At 41.0% G+C, this 17635-nt stretch overlaps 1 protein-coding gene across 1 annotated transcript in view; it reads right to left on the bottom strand.

Annotated features, from left to right (window-relative positions):
• Positions 1 to 16570, bottom strand: part of MORC1 (MORC family CW-type zinc finger 1) — a 168046-nt gene extending 151476 nt beyond the window's left edge. The window contains exons 1-5 of the mRNA XM_023623810.2: positions 16432 to 16570; positions 13183 to 13236; positions 9601 to 9635; positions 3444 to 3512; positions 275 to 365 (exon numbers count right to left, since the gene is read on the bottom strand). Of these exons, the coding sequence (XP_023479578.1) occupies positions 275 to 365; positions 3444 to 3512; positions 9601 to 9635; positions 13183 to 13236; positions 16432 to 16496 (314 nt within the window). The 5' untranslated portion in view covers positions 16497 to 16570. The remainder of the gene's footprint in view (positions 1 to 274; positions 366 to 3443; positions 3513 to 9600; positions 9636 to 13182; positions 13237 to 16431) is intronic.
• Positions 16571 to 17635: the final 1065 nt, after the last annotated feature.

Raw genomic sequence — 17635 nt, 5'->3', positions numbered from 1 at the left:
TGAGAAACAATAGAACACAGACATGCGATGAAGCTCGTAAGCACAGCAATCCCGAAAGTGGAGTCTCTATGATCTATTTGAGAATTAAATTTAAAAAGATTGTAAAGATCCAAGTCAGTTATGGGTATGGAGATTCCAAAACAAGGTGGCACTCTCAAGTTTATATTCTTTTTTAAGTTTTACAAACTTGAATCATTTGGTATAAGATTGCCTTTAACTAAATATTGTTTCCAACAGCGATAATATATGCCTTCATGGAAAAAAGATTTCTCACCTTTTAAGACCATTGCCATACTGCCCAATGAATTTCAAGGTCGATAACAGTTTCTTGGATGTTCCAAAGTAAATAATATTTGAAGCTTCCTCTGTAATTGACAGAGATGTTTAAACTGGTTAGAAATTACGAGTCATGGACTGTGGCCAGTGGTCCAGCTGTCAGGACGTCGCAATGTCTGAAGACATTAAGACAAATCCATACCTCTTGGGTCAGCTCAGCAACAAGGATTCTTGTCAGGCTGCATAACCTCTGACCAGGATCTTAATGGCCTTATACTGAAGGTCAGACAGACCAAGCCATGTGACTTTGGGTAAACAAGAGTTTAAAACTGAGTCTTAATTTCCTTGTCTCTAAAAGGAACAACTGATACTTACATCACAGAGTTGTTGATGAAGATAAATGAAATAAATGAAATGAGATGATGCATTTATGAAACCCTGAACATGACACATGGCACTTGATAAATGCTAATAAATTAGTGTTAAATATATACATATTTGTACTACTAGTAATTTTCCATGTTTTGGCCCTTATCCAGCCCCATGTGAGACTGAGAAGACAAGAACGGCTTCTGGCTTGATACAACCTGGGGAAGGAAGGGCTACTTGTTTCAGACTTTCAGCGTTATTCTCCTGATCTCTCCAGGGCATTCTGGAATTCTAGAAAAGACTCCTCAGCACTTCAGAAAATACATACCGCCAGAAACAGGAATGCTCCCAGGGAAACAGGAAAAGATAGAAATAGGTCTCCCAATTGGCCTACCTGAATTCATGGTCTAGGATTGTCCAGAGTACGCTGTGTCACTCTGCGGGCCTGCCATTCAGTGGCACCTGGTATGGGGTGTGTAAACGCTACCAGACACTGTTCATGTCAGAAGCTAACTGGACGTTCTATCACATGTTCTTACAAGGGTTTGAGTATTAGGTGAGGGTATCCATAATGACAACATTAGTTACCATTTATGGACTGTTTAGTATGTGCTAGGTACTATATTATATATTTTACATACACTGTCTATTAAATATTTAGAACAAACCTACAAAGGAAGATATTATTATGATCCACATCTTACAGATGAGGAAATTTAAGTTTAAAGAGTTTAGGTAACCTGCCCAATGTCACACAGCTGATAAAAGCTACCACCAGGATTACAACCTAGAATTATCAAAGACCAAATCCCATGGTTTTCATCACAAACCACACAGACTCCCACCTATGGTGGCCAGAGTTCTGGGTACAGGGACACAACACTGAATAGGACAGACATGACCCCTGCCCTCAACAACTTGATGTCATGGTAGGAGAAACAGACTGAAAGAAGTAGACAAACAAGATCATTTCTGAGAGTGTTAAGTGAAAGAAACAAAACCAGGGTAACGTGATAGAGAATTAACAGGAGTGTGGCCTGCACACAGAATGATCAGGGAAGGCCTCTTTCAGAAGGTGACACCTGAGATGAGATTCAAACTAGGAGGGGCCAGCAGTTGTGGCTGGAGCGCTAGGAGCAAGGAAGTGAGCAGAAGGAGAAAAGGTCAGGGGTGGACAGAGGTCCAATAATTGAAGAAATTGGAAACATTACTGGGGGTATGAATTTTATTCTAAAGTAATGGAAAACTGCTAAGAGTTTTAAGCAGGAGAATGCTATTTGATTTATATTAAAGGAAAAAAATCCACTCAGGATTTCTGTATGGGGAATGGACTGTAATGGGATAAGACTGGAGGTGAAAAGAGTTTGGAAATTTCTGTAGTCACCTTCCATGTGTCAAGATTCATCTAGCTCAGTTTGGACAACAGATAAATTCTATTTTCAGTTGGCGGACAAATTCTTCCTTCTAATTTATTACTTAATTTCCAATCAATATCAATAAAGACTTGCACTCTCAACACTAGTGGGCTTTTTAAAAATACTACTCTATATGTCAGTTGAAGCGTGAGTTCCTTCTGAAGATCTAAATATTTGTCATTTGTCTGTGTTTTGATCATTTTGTTTCTGGACCCACTTAAAAGAAGTTGCTTCTTTTTCTAAAGAAGTGCCTTGAATATATCACATATTCTGGTATTTATTTTTAAAATTCAAGAAAATGAACTTAACATTCAGCCTAGAAGTAAAAAATGAAACCTTTTTCAGCGTGGTTTTCTCACAAACTCTAGTCTTCCTCTTCTTTAGTTAAGCACTAAGGAACCAACAATACTTTTTAATCAAAATGACGTGGAAAAATCAAAATGATCCAAACAAAGGCAGAACAAGAACTGAGTAAGATATGTGTCCATTTTCTACACTTGCTGGTAAGTTCTTTGACCCTTCAGACCACGGGGGAACTTCAGAGACTCAGAAGAAGGTAATTGCTTGACTTTGTATTCTTAGCTTCAATCAGTACCAGCGAGACTCTCTTCCCTCTGGTGTAGAAATGACCAGAACAGTTCCATATGACTTGAACTCCCTCACCATTTTTTAAACCTAGTGGTCACAACCCTTGGCTTGTGGGACACAGACAAGCATTATAAGAATTCAGAGATAAGCTATCCTAAATAACTCAAAGCCCTTATCAGAGAGAATAACATTTCAACTCCACAGCAAAGAGGTTTTGTGCACCTATTATGTGCTGCCTTTTTGCCAGCCTTGATGATACAAAGATAAGCCATGCAATGTGTTGGAGACAATGGGAACGTTCAACTGAAGCAATTAAACCTTTGAACACGCAGAGAAAAAACACAAACCGCTAAAAGCAAAGAGAGGTGACCTCTACCTCAAGGTTAAGCAGAAAATTACAAATAGCCTAAGGGCAGAGGAAACTGCTTCAGGGCTCCTGCAAGCAGTACCAGAAGGGAGGGCTGAAAATTATCTGAGTCCATCCAGTGACTGTTTGTTTCCCTTGTTCCCAGATGCTTTCTCTTACAAGGAATTGGTACCTTCTGCCTTTCATTCTTTCAGCAATATTTATTTACACTCACTTTTTGTCTTGGTTTACATGAATACAATGAATTTACTCTGTCAACGGGAATATTTAAATCTCAAAAGTTCAACAATGTGTGAAGCGTGGGGTTTATTTCCCTAACAGCCCCATACCTGTTTTTGCATAGATAGCTCAATTTATTTTTATTTATTTTATGGGTTTTCAGAGTGTTTCCTCTAACAGCCAGTTAGGTACCTAGATAATTAACTTACCCGGACTCATACCACATCCATCATCCAGGAAGCACAACATGAACCCACCCTGCAGGTTTTCATTATCCACTGTAAGAGAAAGCAGTTATTACTAATACACATTGGGCTTAATTTGTTTGTCAGAGAGTCATGCTGCTCACATAATTATTCGTCCTCCTCAAATGCAGCCACTGAGTGACAGAGTTATGGCACAATGATGGAGCTCAGAAAGGCGTCTTGGCCATAGTTTCACAAGAAACTGCAGGGAGAAAGTCATCATGCAACCAAAAGGCTTTAAATTAACATAAAACATCTGCACATTAATAAATTATGTATACAGTATGACATACCCTGTTCTGGAATCTGACTGGTCCTTTAAATTTCAGGCATTTTCTCCCAGGGGGAGGGAATGAAGGTGGATGGTGATCGGACCCCACAACCCCTCTATCAAACTGATCAACCTTTATATCCTTCCACCAAAGCACTAATTCCAGAGTCCATCCAGGCCATGCTGATGAAATTCATCAGGCTCTCTTGTAAGCAGTTAATTCCCATAAGAGCCGTGTGTGTGTGCTTCTTAGCGGCAGCAAATATTTGCCTCTTGAAAGTGCATTTGATTTTTGAAAATGGCTAAGTTATTTGGAATCAATTTTGATGATTAAGAGAGATCATTAAGTTACATAATATAATCTCTTGTTAAAAAAAATTTAAAGGTGTAACGAAAACTAATGAGCCTAATTTTAATGCACAGTTTGTAATCTAGCTCTGAAAGGAATTTCAACATTTGGGTATATGAGTTCTAGCTCATCTCTCTCTCTCTCTCTTCCTCTCTTTTTTTTTTTTGGTAATAGCTTTATTGAGAAAGCTTACATATCAAAAGAAAAACCCTGCATGTTTAAAGTGTACAATTTGTTCGATTTTGACATTTGTAAATACCTGTGCAACCATCACCATAATCAAGGCAGTGAACAAAGCCATCACCCGAGATGTCTCCTCATGTCCCTTCGTAGTCCCTTCTTTCCATGCTCCATCACTCCCACCGCATCCTCAGGCAACCACTGATTTGCTAATTCCGTTCCTACAGATTCATTTCTAGCAATTTATTAAGTCAACTCTGGGTTCAATGGACACCTCTAATCCACATTTTAAAAATTGTAAATAATGTTCTAGATAACCTATAAATAAATATCTAAAAAGCATATCCAAGTCTTCTGGGTTCACAATTTTTTGGCCATCTGCCCACTTCTAATGTCCCTCCTCTCCCTAATTCACTTCCTGTCTATAAACCCCCTCCTCTCCCTAATTCACTTCCTGTCTATAAACCCTCTGGATTTATATCTGCATACACCATCTCACTTTCCCAGTTCTTCTCTCTACATGGTCCTCTGGTCTCCTCAACTTGTGTGTCAGAATATTCCTCCACCTTTAGGCATTTGCTCTGTTCAGCACTCCCTCTGACTGAGGCTGACACTGCTCTACTATTCAACAAGGGGAATTCAACTCTTGGTGACTTCTTTGCACAACGTTCTCAACCTTGGCTGCACGATTGAATCTTCAGGAGCTATTCTGAATTAACTGATCTTGGATGGGGTTCAGGAATAAAAGCTCCTCCCACTTATCTTAATGTTTATCAAGATTGGAAACCACCTGCTCCGCCCCTCAGGCAGCTGCATAGCTGCAGCAGTTGATTTTACAGCTCGCGGTATATAGTTCTCATGTAAGGAGCTTGCAGAAAGAAGGGCTTTTCTTCAGCGAATAGGTGGGAAAGACTCAAAATTCCCAAGAGACATACACTGCTTACTTTTTTCTATAAATCTCAGTGAAGGATTACAGACCACCAGAGCCTCAAAATTTAATATTCCCCTACCACCCACCCTGAAGACCGGCCTTGTTTAGGTCAATTCCTTAAAACTATGGATTTCAGATAGATTTCTAGTATCTGTTAAGTATGCATTTCGCAAACAAACCACAACACCTTCTCCCTCACCGGACTTACTCCTCCTTCTGGCATTTCCTGTTCAACAAATGGCATCACTCTACCATTAGGCTTCAGCTGCCCAAGTGAAAAGCCCAGATCAAGTTCCCCATCTCCTCACCCCATAGACAGACAGTCCATTCCACCTCCTTAATGTCTTTCAAATTTGACACTTTCTCCATCCTATGACACTGCCTTCGTTCAGGAAACTATCATCTCTCTTCTGGATTACAGCAACAGCTCCCTAAGTCCTTGCTCCCACTAAAATCAGAGAGTGCAGACTGTCTGCAACCAGTTGGGCATTTCACTACTCTCCTGCTAATAACCCTTGCAAAGCTTCCCACTCCCCACAGGATGAAACCCAAGCCAGTCAACAAATTGCTTGCCTTTCATGACCTATCTCTTCTACTCTGTGATGGTTAATTTCGTGTGTCAACGTGGGTAGTATATAGTGCCCAGTTGTTTGGTCAAACACTAGTCTAGATGTTCCTATGATCGTGTTTGTGGATGTAATTAATATTTGCAATCAGTTGATTTTAAGTGAAGCAGATAACCTCCATAATGTGGGTGGGCCTCATCCAATCAGTTGAAAGCCTTAAAGGCAAAGACTGAGGTTTCCCAAAAAACAAGTAATTTTCTGCCTAAAACTGCAACACGGAAACCCTGCTTGAGTTTCCAGGCTGCTGGTCTGCCCTAAAGATTTAGAACTCAAGACTGCAACATCAACTCTTACCCAGATTTCCAACCTGCCAGCTACCCTACAGATTTCAGACTTGCCAGCCCCTATAATCATGTGACGGCAATTCCTTAAAATCAATCTCTCTTTCCCTCTCCCTCCCTCTTTCTCTCTCTCTCTCTCTCTCTATATATTTCTCTCTCAATATATATTTCTCTATATATAGACATAGATATACTATATATAAATATAGATAGATATATAGATTGAGAGAGAGAGAGATCCTATCTCTCTCCTCCTACTGGTTCTGTTTCTCTGAAGAACTCTGATTAATACACTCTCAAGGCTCATCTCTTGTCACGCCCTCCCCCTCCCATACTCCCCTTGAACTAATCTTGAACATCTCAAACGTCTTTGCAACTCCATCAGTGTTCTACATTCTCTCCAGATTCCAGCCACTGCACATACTGCCCCTTCACTCTTCCCATCCTTGACTCACCAGGCTAAGGCCTATTTTCCCTTTAGATCTTTCGTTCATATAAGATTTCTTCTAGAAAGCCTCCCTAATCCTTCCACCTCATCAGGTGCCCATAATGAATGTCTTCTTTGCAATGTGTGTTTCCTACCTTTCATAGTATATTCAAATACCTGTTCATGTATTCAGACTAGTGGCTCTTACACTTTTGGGAACACATTTCCTCAGAGACATGATAGAAGCTCTGGGCCCTCTATCCATAAAAGTGTAGATACACACCTTATTTTCCACAGACCCCTACACAAGGATGCTGATTCCCTGAAAGCAAGCAGTGTGTGGACCCAGCACCTAGTCCAGTACCTGCCATTGGTGAGCACCAAAACAATGTAGTCAATGCATGCCTATGTTTACTAGAACTAATACACACAAACATATGAAACATCCATGGTTAAAATACTCAGTCTGAATTTTATAGCCCTCAAGTTACTTGAAGAAAGCTTAAGATTAGAAAGTAATTCAGGGGCCTTAGTAAATAATCTGAAAACTAGCCTAATGCTTAGATTAATTATGCATTCCCATACAATTCTATCTATTGGAGCATATGCCCTGGCCCTAGTTTATTTATTTTTTTAAGAAAAATCAATTTGCTAGGTTGATAGCCATACTGTGGGTTTGCTGCAATAAAAAAAAAATTATAAGATAAATAAATAATTTAAAACCAAAAACCGTTAAGTTCAGTTTTTCACAAAACACATATAACCTAAAGTGCCACTTTCAACTCAAATTGCCAAGATTCCTTTTTGTTTTTTGTCACAATGCCAAGTGCTAGAGACAGTGGAATGAAACGAATACTGTCATGCCATGCTGGTGTCCGGCCACAAATCCAAAAGAATATAACATGTAAATTCTGATTACATTTGTTGTACTTTATGATTCCAGATAATTCTTCTCAATCCTTCAACTCTTCATCAATAATATGCTCTGAATGAAAGGCAGCTTAAATCTTTTCTGCCTTCTCCATTTCTAGGACCACTGCCCCAGTTCAAATTCTCATGAACTCCTGCTTAAGTCATTTCCACAGGCCCACTTCCCTGCTATTCCTTCTTTCACACTTCTACAGACCATCTACAGACCATCCTGTATGCTATTGCTACAGTATCTTTCTTTAAAATTGAAAAGGGAATATTTATAATTTTCCAGGAGACATGGCTCAAAAGTCTTCAATGGTCCTCTGTCTGCAGAAAGAACCTCAGTGGGGTATTGAAGGTGCTCTTCCACTTGGCTCTAACACTTAGCTCTAGTCAGCCGTGTCGTCATTGTTCCCTGAAGGGGTTTTTCTCTATCTATCTACGCAGCTGGCTCTCTGGCATCACTCAGGTAGGTCTTTGCTAGTATACTGCCTACACAGAGAAACTCCCTGATCACCCATGAAAAATAGTACTTTCTTCCTATCACTTTGTTCTCTTATCTCACTTAATTTTCTTTCCCTTTTAGCACTTATCATTTCTGGTATATTACTTATTTGTTCATTTCTTTCTTGTCTATCTCTCCCCGTTAGAATGCGTGTTCTAGGAGAGCACAGACTCAGTCAAACATAATTGGTCTGAATTTTGCTCAATGCTTTCTCTCTAGCACCTAGAATAATTGCTCTGCTCATCCATAACAGACACTCATGAATGACTCTCAGAACCACTCCACCATTCTTTTTCTCATAGTTTTTCTTCCTATACTACTCGACGAAATCACACCCATATTTCACGCCCTAGCTCTTTAATATGAGGGAGGCATTTTCTATGTTTCCTCCATACTTTGAATCTCTCCCAGCCAAGAGACTTATTCTACTTTACCCTGTAGAACTGGATACGTAAGGAGACCACTTTTTCTCCACTCCCAGTGTTTCCTTCCATGTGGAATGGAGCTCAGTTAGCATCAATAAAGAGGCCTTTCTCTGACCCCTGACTCACTTTTTCCTGCTGCAGGGAGCTCACCCATCTGACTGGTGATTTGGGGAAGAATAAACTGGACTGCTCAGTTCAGATCTCTCCCGTGCCTTCTTGGGAGCAAGCTGCCTGCAGAGAGCGTGAGTTCCTCCCTTGGCCCAGGGCAGCCCAGTTTGGAGGGGAAGCCTACCTCCACAGGTGGGCAAGTGCCCGACACTCTCTCCCTGAGCTCCATTCTCCAAACTAGCAATGATCAGTACTAAAGACTCTCTTGTTTTACGTCTCAAACTCTTCAGAAACGGGAGAGTAGAAAGGGAAGAAGTGTATCATTTACTATGTTTCCTTAGATATCTCAAGATGTCCATGTCTCTCTCCCTCAGGAACCAGGAGCACCACCTAGCAAGGATATTCAGCACTTAGAAAATTGAATTGAAGTGAATTTCTTCTTAAATACAGATATGGATTTACATCAGGACCATATCCTCTCGCCAGTAACCAACCGCCAATATTTACAGGACAGCTGACAGAATCGGGGTTGGGGGTCAATTTTAACACTGTAAGAGTTTCCCTAGGTAGTGTTAACTATAGGACTGGATCCCAGAGCCTAACTTCATTTGCATCATATTCTAATGAAATGAACTAATAAATGCAATAAATACTTGGTGACTAAAAATGAAGTCAATGAAGAAAACATATTTGGTTTCACTTTTATAGCCCTCAAACATTCATCCTGTACGTTCACTTACACATTTTAAAACTGTGGTAAGTTGGGAATGACATATACTTAATTATAAATACCCATAAGTTAATATGCTTTTTTAAAAGAATATGGTTTTCTCGTGGTAGACCAACTGCTCCAAATCAGTTCGATGCTTTCACAAAACCCTGGAAGGTCTAATTTTGTAAATGGGTCCCCTAACAAGGGAACAATGTCACTCTCGGAGTGTACTTTTCTCAAACTGGCTCCCCGCTGGGTCACTGTACTCACAAAGCACTTAGGTTACATTAAAAATCCATAGAATGTGGTTTGATTTCATGAAATAAAATAAAAGCAAAATAACTACAGGCTTCTCCATTAGAAGAAAAAAAAAGAAGAAAGCAAATCTGCTCACCTGAAAACACATCAAGTCTTGCAGCCCCCGCATCTCTGGAAAAATATAAAAACATCATCGTTTCAATATTAAATTATGCTTTAAAAAATTACATTCATCTGAATTGCTTATGAGGTATAACCTACTGTCAGACAGCAAACAATAGAGAAATCCATTTAAATTGCTTCAAAAACAATTACTAAAATGTTTCACTCTGCATTTATACATAAGCCTATGATCACTCGTAACTTGAGAATGTTACAAAGCCTGAAACTTAGAAATTTAAAAGGAGAAATGGAATTTAAAGGTAGTTACACAAAAAGCACAACAAAATGGATATGAATATTAAAAAAAAAATTGGTTGGAGAATAATCCAGAGGTTATAGAAAGATTTTCATGATATATTTTAGTTTAAAAAAAGATGAAAAGAACAAGCAAATAACTAAGTAATATGTGCTGCATGATCACATTTTTAAGAACACATATGGTATACATGTGCATATCTGTAAGTAAAGAAAATCGAAACGTTAACAGTGGTTTTCTCTAGGTTGGCAAACTAAGGCCCATGGGTCAAATCTGGCCCACCAACTGTTTTTATAAATAAAGTTTTATTGGAAGACGATCATGCCCATTCATTTACATATTGTCTATGGCTGCCTTCACACATCAATGGCAGAGTTGAGTAGTTTCAACAGAGAACACGTGGCTCGCAAATATGAAAATATTTACTACCTGGTCTTTTACAGAGACGTGGCTGACCCCCACTCTATGTGATGAGATCACTGGTTACTTTTCCTTTTTTCTTCTTTTCTCAGTTGTCTACAACTCACAGATACTATTTGTATATTTTTAAAAATTATTTTTAAAGTAAAAATTTAAAAAGGAAGGGTGAAAGAGCCAGAAGATCCTGGTTTCAATATCAGGGGTGTGAGGGAAAGGAGGAAGACAATGAGGAATGAAGTCTTAGCTGATGTGGAAGAGGGTTTGTTGAGGGCAAGAGTCTAAAAGGAAGCTCAGAATAATAAAAACAACCCGTGGGATTCTGATGGAGAAATCGGGGTCTCTCCCAAAACTTCCACCAGTCTCAACCCAAAACCACCCCAAACAATCTGAGTAGGTACACTGTACTTGTCCTACAAGCCCAGTTTCAAATTTAGTCCCTTAGCTCCTTCCTCTAGTCAATTGCCACTTCTAAGCTCCTCTTCTGCAGAAATTCTGGAGTTACCACTGCCACGTCTCGAGCATTTTCTGTGTGTCAAGTAAGCATTGAATGAGGCATTTTTGAACCTTCTCTTCTAATCCTTACAACAATCGCATGACATGTAGATATCATCTCCATTATACAATTAAATATATATTAGATAAAGAATTATATACATAATAGGTGCTCAAAAAAGGTCACTGTACTGAAATGGAAGTTTTCAAAGAAACGGTTTCTTCATATAGAAATTTCCACGTGATAAGGCACAGAACAATCACTCACTTTTACAGCGTAATTAAGACATTTCAGAAGAAGTTTTGTACTTTGGCCCAGGTAGTTTCTCTCTGAATAGCTGTTGCATTAGGAAGAGGCCCCCAACCATCCCCTCCTATACTGTAACATTGTTTCCCCCTTTCTTTACAACATTCTTGTAATATCTTCTAGTTCTCATTTTGACAACTATAGGAAATCATCAAAATCTTGAATACGATATACAGTAACTTCTTAGAACAACGCAAGGACTTTATGAAGACCTGCTTCATGAGACCAACTCAGCATCCTAAGTCTGTTAAACAGCTTTATTTGATGCCAGATACTACATCTAAGCAGCAGTGGCAAACTCAAGTGTCCACTGAACACAGAATTGAGGAGCTTGGGCTGGCCAAGGGGACACTGAGAACGGCAAAGCTGAAGGCACAGGCTAGTCCCAGAGAACACTTGCTACACATCTGATCCCACGGAGGAATGTGGCCTTGAGCTTGCTACTTCTAATCTTTAAAAAAGAAAGCAACAGATTCAGATTTTTATGTGGCACCTCCTGTTTCATAAACCTTACAAGCAATTCCTTCTTTTCTTCCTTTTCTTTATAAACACTGTGCAAACTTTCAACGTGATCCAAGCAAAATGAGACAGGCTGGACTTGGTCAGGGGGCTGCCAGGTCACAAAGGCGGCCCTTAAGAATTGCTTTCCTGATCATATTTGTCTCACTTCTGAAGTCAACCTTTGCCAATCACCCGATCAGCCTCCACTACATGAACTGTTTCCATCATTCTATTTCTTTTACATTCTGACTTTACCTGCCCTCCTTGGCTGTATGAATGAGTGAAGTAACTTCAGAGGAGAAAAGACATTGGCAAAATAAACAAACGTGTTCTCACAGAGTTCCAGATGTCAAGTTGCTGAGAATGGACATTCAGTAGGAGGAAGGACTGATGGATACAGGAGGAGCCCTGCTTCAGAGCTCTGAGCAGAAGCCAACAGCGGCAACCTTGACCTCCTGTAGAGAGACTAACCGCGGACATCCACGTGTCACGGCCCCATCCCTGTTAGGTCCTTCTAAATTCTATTCACGGCTCTCCTGACCAACCAACTTTATTCTTTGTCTCCTCTTCCCTCCTTTTCTGTGATAACTATGATTCCATTAGTTCTAGAGAGAGAGAGTTTCATGTAAGGAGGAGCTAGTGACTTTTTACTTAGTGCTGGCCAAAAATGGGGGAAAATGAGAAACGCTGAAATACAGTCATCAATCAGTGGCAGGGCATTTAGGTCTCGCTGCTGAGATCCTGAATCTAGCAAGCACTTACTACTTCGTGGGTAGACTTTGAAAGGTCAGTAAACTCTTCTGTTATAGAGAAAGATAAATGTAAAACAAATCAAATGCCATATTCAGTTAGCTGAAAAACTGACTCCCTCGCAAGCCGCCACAAACATACTATTGAGTGGGCCTTAGATTGTTAAAGAGGTCCCTTAAAAGTCAGTAACTGTCAGAGACAGTAAAATGGCATGGGGAGTTCTGTAGCCAGACAGCCCGAATTTGCATTCTAGCTCTGCCAAATATTAAGTGTAAGACCTTGAATAAGTCATCTCACCTCTCGGGGCATCAGTTTCCACATTTATAGAAAAGGGATCATAATTCCCACCTCAAAGTGTTGTCGTCAAGATGAACGAGTTAATACCCGTATATAAAGTGCTTTGAACAGGGTCTGATAACGTAGTAAGAAATCAACAACAGTTAGCTATATTCTCCCTACCTATGCAGTTGGCTTCAACGCAGACTTCAAGAAACACCCAAACCCAAATCTAAATTCTCAAGACACAGTATACATTGATATATAACTCAAAAAACATTCCAATGAATAACTGTTATTACATGGTTATTAACACAAAAACTGACATCCAGTTTACCTGCACTTCAAGTTTGATCATAAATACAAACTCAATAAAGATGAAGAATTCCTCCTCTCACCTGTTCTTTTTCCGATTGTATCTTGATTTTATAGGAAATCAACTCACAAAACATTCCAGGTGGGAAAAAATGACATTATCTTTTCATCTTTAAATATAACCAGACTTGATTTACGCCATGAAGTGCCCACAATAACCGTCCCCAGACGAGCCTTACCTTGCGTTGTCTAGCAGTTCAGCCAGAGCTCCGAAAAGGAAGCTGTGAGTGGTGCTAATGAAGAAATCGAGGGAAAACCAAAAGCTAAATCAATTCTGCACTCAGCATAAAAGGTTCAAAAAGCTTGCAGACAAATGTTCTCCAGATCTAGACAGATAATCAATGAAGAATTATTCTAGAAACAACTTTCTTGGCACAGTCAAGATTCTGACGTAGATGTGCTCCTTTAGAAAGCCAGGGCTAGAACACAATTGCCAAAATATCCTGTCCACTCCTAATAAAATAAACACTTGAGCGACCTTACTGTAGTCAGAGCATATTTTGATGGTTTAAAATTGCTTTATAAGCATTCACTCAACTTTTTTCAGAGAATTTTTCACTAAAATTGCATTATTTAAGGTCAAATTATTTCTGAAAAATATTGATCAAAATCCTGGCCCACTAAAAGGCCATCAGGTGCCGTCTGCAGGCCCAGGAGAGCAGGGGACCCCTGTTTGCCCCACTAATCTTGCTTTTCTGTGGATCCTTTCACCTCACAGATAACCTCATGGAATACCTGAGGTCACTCTCTCCTGTACCCCCTAGTGCCAGGTTCCAGGTAACAGATCACATCAGAAGCCATCACTATTCATGCGTTCATCTGTGGGTGAAAGCAGGCTGCCTGCGGGGTCCCACGCTTGCTTTTCATTTCCCGATGCGGATATTGCAAGCAGCAACTTTATCACAGCATTAAGGGCAGATGCAGCATGCAATTGTCTTTTTATATTTAGGAACCAAGTAGCAGAAGCAAGAGAGACCCATTTATCAAAAAACATCCGCTCGTTCGTACAAGAGGAAAGATCACCTGTGGTATCTCAGAGACTCCAGACACCTCAGGCCACAGGACAGTATGTAAGCTTAAAATTTAAAATTTTAAAATGTACATACGTATATCCATTATTTTGGGAATTTCTAACTTTAAACACATGCTGATGTGGGGTATCTTGATGCGAGTCAGGTTGCAAGTTTGTCACTTACAAAAATCTATTAAATACTATTGTTACAGAAAAAGTCCCTTCCCGCAAAGAAAGCTGGTGTATAAAAATCTAAAATAGGGCAAAAGAGAAGTGTAGGTGACATGCTTTACAAAATTAGCACTTTAAACCACGGGCCTTTATAGTGAATTTAAAACACGTGATTCAATGCACAGAAATTCAGTATATAAACAATCCTTCAGGAAAGCAACTGCAATCATTCTGACAAAAAAAAAAAAAGGCCATATACGTTTCTGTACTGTTTCATTTTTACTGACTGCCTGTCATGTGCCAATGTGGACAGACATGGTCTTTACCCTCTTGGGGCTCAAGGCAGTGGGGAATGCAGAAAATGCACAAGTAAACCAAAAAAAGAGGAAATGACAGGTTGGGATTAGCTGCAATGAGGACGGGTGATGGGGAAGAGGCACTGGTGAGGAGCGGCCTGGAGGTCAGGGAGGGCTTCTCCTCGTGCAAGACGTTTAAACCGAGCTCTGCAGGACGAGGAGAACTCAGCCCCTTGCAGAGCCAGCATGAAAACTCTCCAGCAAGAGCAGGAGGTGCAGAGACCCTGAAGCAGGAAACAGTCAAGGAGGCCAGGCTGTCCTGGCCATGGCCAAACGGGGACATCAGGTTGGGATGCAGGGATGGCCGGGTCCCGCAGGGCTCCAACTCCAAGGTTAGGAGCTCATACTTGGTTGGTCTACGCGCAACTGGAAACCACTGTTGTGTTTCAGGAAGAGGGACATATTTGGTTTACTGTTTTAAAAGCTCACTGTGGCAGCTTTCAGGAAAATGGACATAGGGGAGCAAGAACAGGAAGCAGAGAACCCAGTTTAGAGGGCGTGTGGAGAATTCCAGAAGGCAGATGGCAGCGGTTTGGACTACAGTCCGTGGCAGTGGAGATGGAGAGAAATGGATGAATCTGAGACACAGTTAGAGACAGCAAGAAGAAGACTGGATGGACCGGATGTGGGGGTGAAGCAAGGGGGAAATTAAAGATCACTCCTGTTTTTGCTGAGGGAAGTCTCAAACAAAAACCTACCTAGGGCTGCTGAGAAGATGCCAATCTGTATCTGATTTTGTTTTGTTCACGTTTTTGCCACTTTTGTTGCTAAGTTACCAGACCACCAACTGATAACGGGGTGTGAGCAGGGGGGACCACGAGGTGGTTTCCGGGAGGAAGAAGCTGGGGAGCAATAGTTGCAGAAACTATAAAAAACCGAGGCTGAGGAAGCCTCCTGAGATAAAATTCACAGCCCTTCCAGCACTTGGCTTATAATTTTTCTTAAACTCACTGAAAATTGCTATTTCTTCATTTGTCTTCCACCTCAGTTAACTTTTAACCATCTGTCCCATCCTTTCCAGCTTGAAATCAATCATTCATGATAGAGAGAGAAAAACTAAATGGCTACTGAATATTGCCTGTTTTACTCTGCTTTCTGTAAAAATTACAGTTTGTCCCACACAGGAAGGCTGGCCTTTCCCTGGCTTTCTTTACACTTTCATTTCTGTGGTTTCAAATCTGGTGCAACCCTTAGGTCAACTAGGACTTTCAGCAAGTCCAAATTACTAAAAGATTCCCGACATACCACTGTGAATCACCCGCCACCCGCCACCATGCTTTGCTGTGTTGGAAACGACAGATGGAACAGAAAACCTGTGTCACCCGCCTCTGCAACCTTAGTATTTGAAATAACACCTAATGAGCAGCCAAGAGGCATCTGGGCCTGACAAAGAAGCAAGAGTGCCCTGAATAACTAAAATGTGAGAATTCTATCCTGAGATAGGTTACATTTTTGGAAAGACTAGGAGGCCACAGAGGCTGGAATCAATAAATACAAATTATTCTCTGGAGGGGAACTTTAATCTTTAAAATGTCAGTGTTTTGGGCAGAGAAATCACTAGAGATGGGCGAGGCTGGTAGAATTAGGGTTCTGCTGACCACAATTAAATAGTTTTGTTAAACGTTAAATGTGGGGCCTTCCTACCACTTGGTGTGAACTGAAGAACACCAGAAGGAGTTAGGCTGGCCCAGCATATATGTATCTTTATCACTTTTCCATTTTTTTTTTTTAAAAAGCATAAACAACTTTAAATAAACACAAATAATATTTCCATAAATCAACGATACCAAGTTCCTTTGTTTTGAAACTGGGTATTTGCCTAGGAGATGGACCAACTCTTCTCCACCACGTGGAGACCCTCCCCCGTTCTGGCTCTGCCGGACACTCACGAGTTGGCGTGGATGAAATCCCGATGCAGGCGGGCCCGCGGCAGACCAGCATACTTGTCGCTCATGTCCTCGCACGCGACCCGCGCGGCCGAAGAGACGAGAACCCTCCGCCCCGGCCGCCCACGCCCAGGCCCACGCCCACGCCGGGCTGGGCCAACACGAGCTCCCCCTGGTGGCCGGAGCGCCAAGCTCACCCTGTGCTGTGAGCCAGGGTGTCTGGCAAGATTGGGGCGTTGCAGGTCTTGTTTCCAGCCTTTGAGAATGAGGCCTCTGAGCTAGCCTCCTCCCCCCGAGTTAAGATTCATGTAACCTTCCTAGACTGCTGTTCCTATTAGTTCCCAGCTGGGAAATGGAGCCCAAGGCTGAAGTTAGAATTTGATCGGAAATTATTACACCCACACGTAAAGAATGTAGACAATCTGAGTCTCCACGTCTGGAATATAGGGAAAGAAAATGGCTAGCTCCCTTTACTTGTGCCTTTTGTTACACAGTGACAGAGGTTAAGCTGCTTGGTGTTCTAACCCCAGCACCTACCATCCTCTGTGTCTTGGGTTGATCATGTTTTCTCCAGTTGAAGGAAAGAAAGGAGATAAGAGATCAGCCAGACAGAGAAAGGAAGGAAGAACTAAAGGCAATGAGAACAGAATTTGGACTTTGCTGTAATGGGGAGGCTTGTGTTCCTGAGAGCCTTTTCCCCCTGTCAGCTGACATTCGACTATTTGATGTGCTGGCCCGGCTCAAGGAAAGGCATTGTGTATTGTTCCAAAGGACAGAACTAAGCAAGTGGAAGAGGGGCAGGAGTGGGGATAAATGTAAGGAGGGACTGTGTACGCCAGCTGTCCAAATGGTCTTACTCTCAAAGCACTGAGTACCGAGTCATCAAAACCCAAGCTGAAACAAGATTTGTTGAGGATGCCGTATGGAAAGGTCTTGGCTGGGATGAGAACTTGGTTCGTGACCTAGTTGACCTCTAAGAAGTGTCCAAACTCATACAATCTAGGGCTGCATGACTTGCAAACTAAGGCAGTCCAATAGTTCTCAGCAGAGATTTTACATGTTAGTTTTAAAATCAGAAATGAGCGTCTCTTGAATCAAGAACTTGAACTAGATATGTTTGTGATTTCCAGGTGTCATATAAGTGATGAGGCTCTCAAAAAAGAAAAGAAAATTGTCAATTTTGGGATGGTCTTTCTACTTCTAAAGA

Source organism: Equus caballus, chromosome 19 (genome assembly GCF_041296265.1).
Source record: "Equus caballus isolate H_3958 breed thoroughbred chromosome 19, TB-T2T, whole genome shotgun sequence".
Taxonomy (NCBI): Eukaryota; Metazoa; Chordata; class Mammalia; order Perissodactyla; family Equidae; genus Equus; species Equus caballus.
The sequence above is the reverse complement of the archived record's forward strand: the minus strand, read 5'-3'. Positions and strand labels throughout refer to the sequence as shown.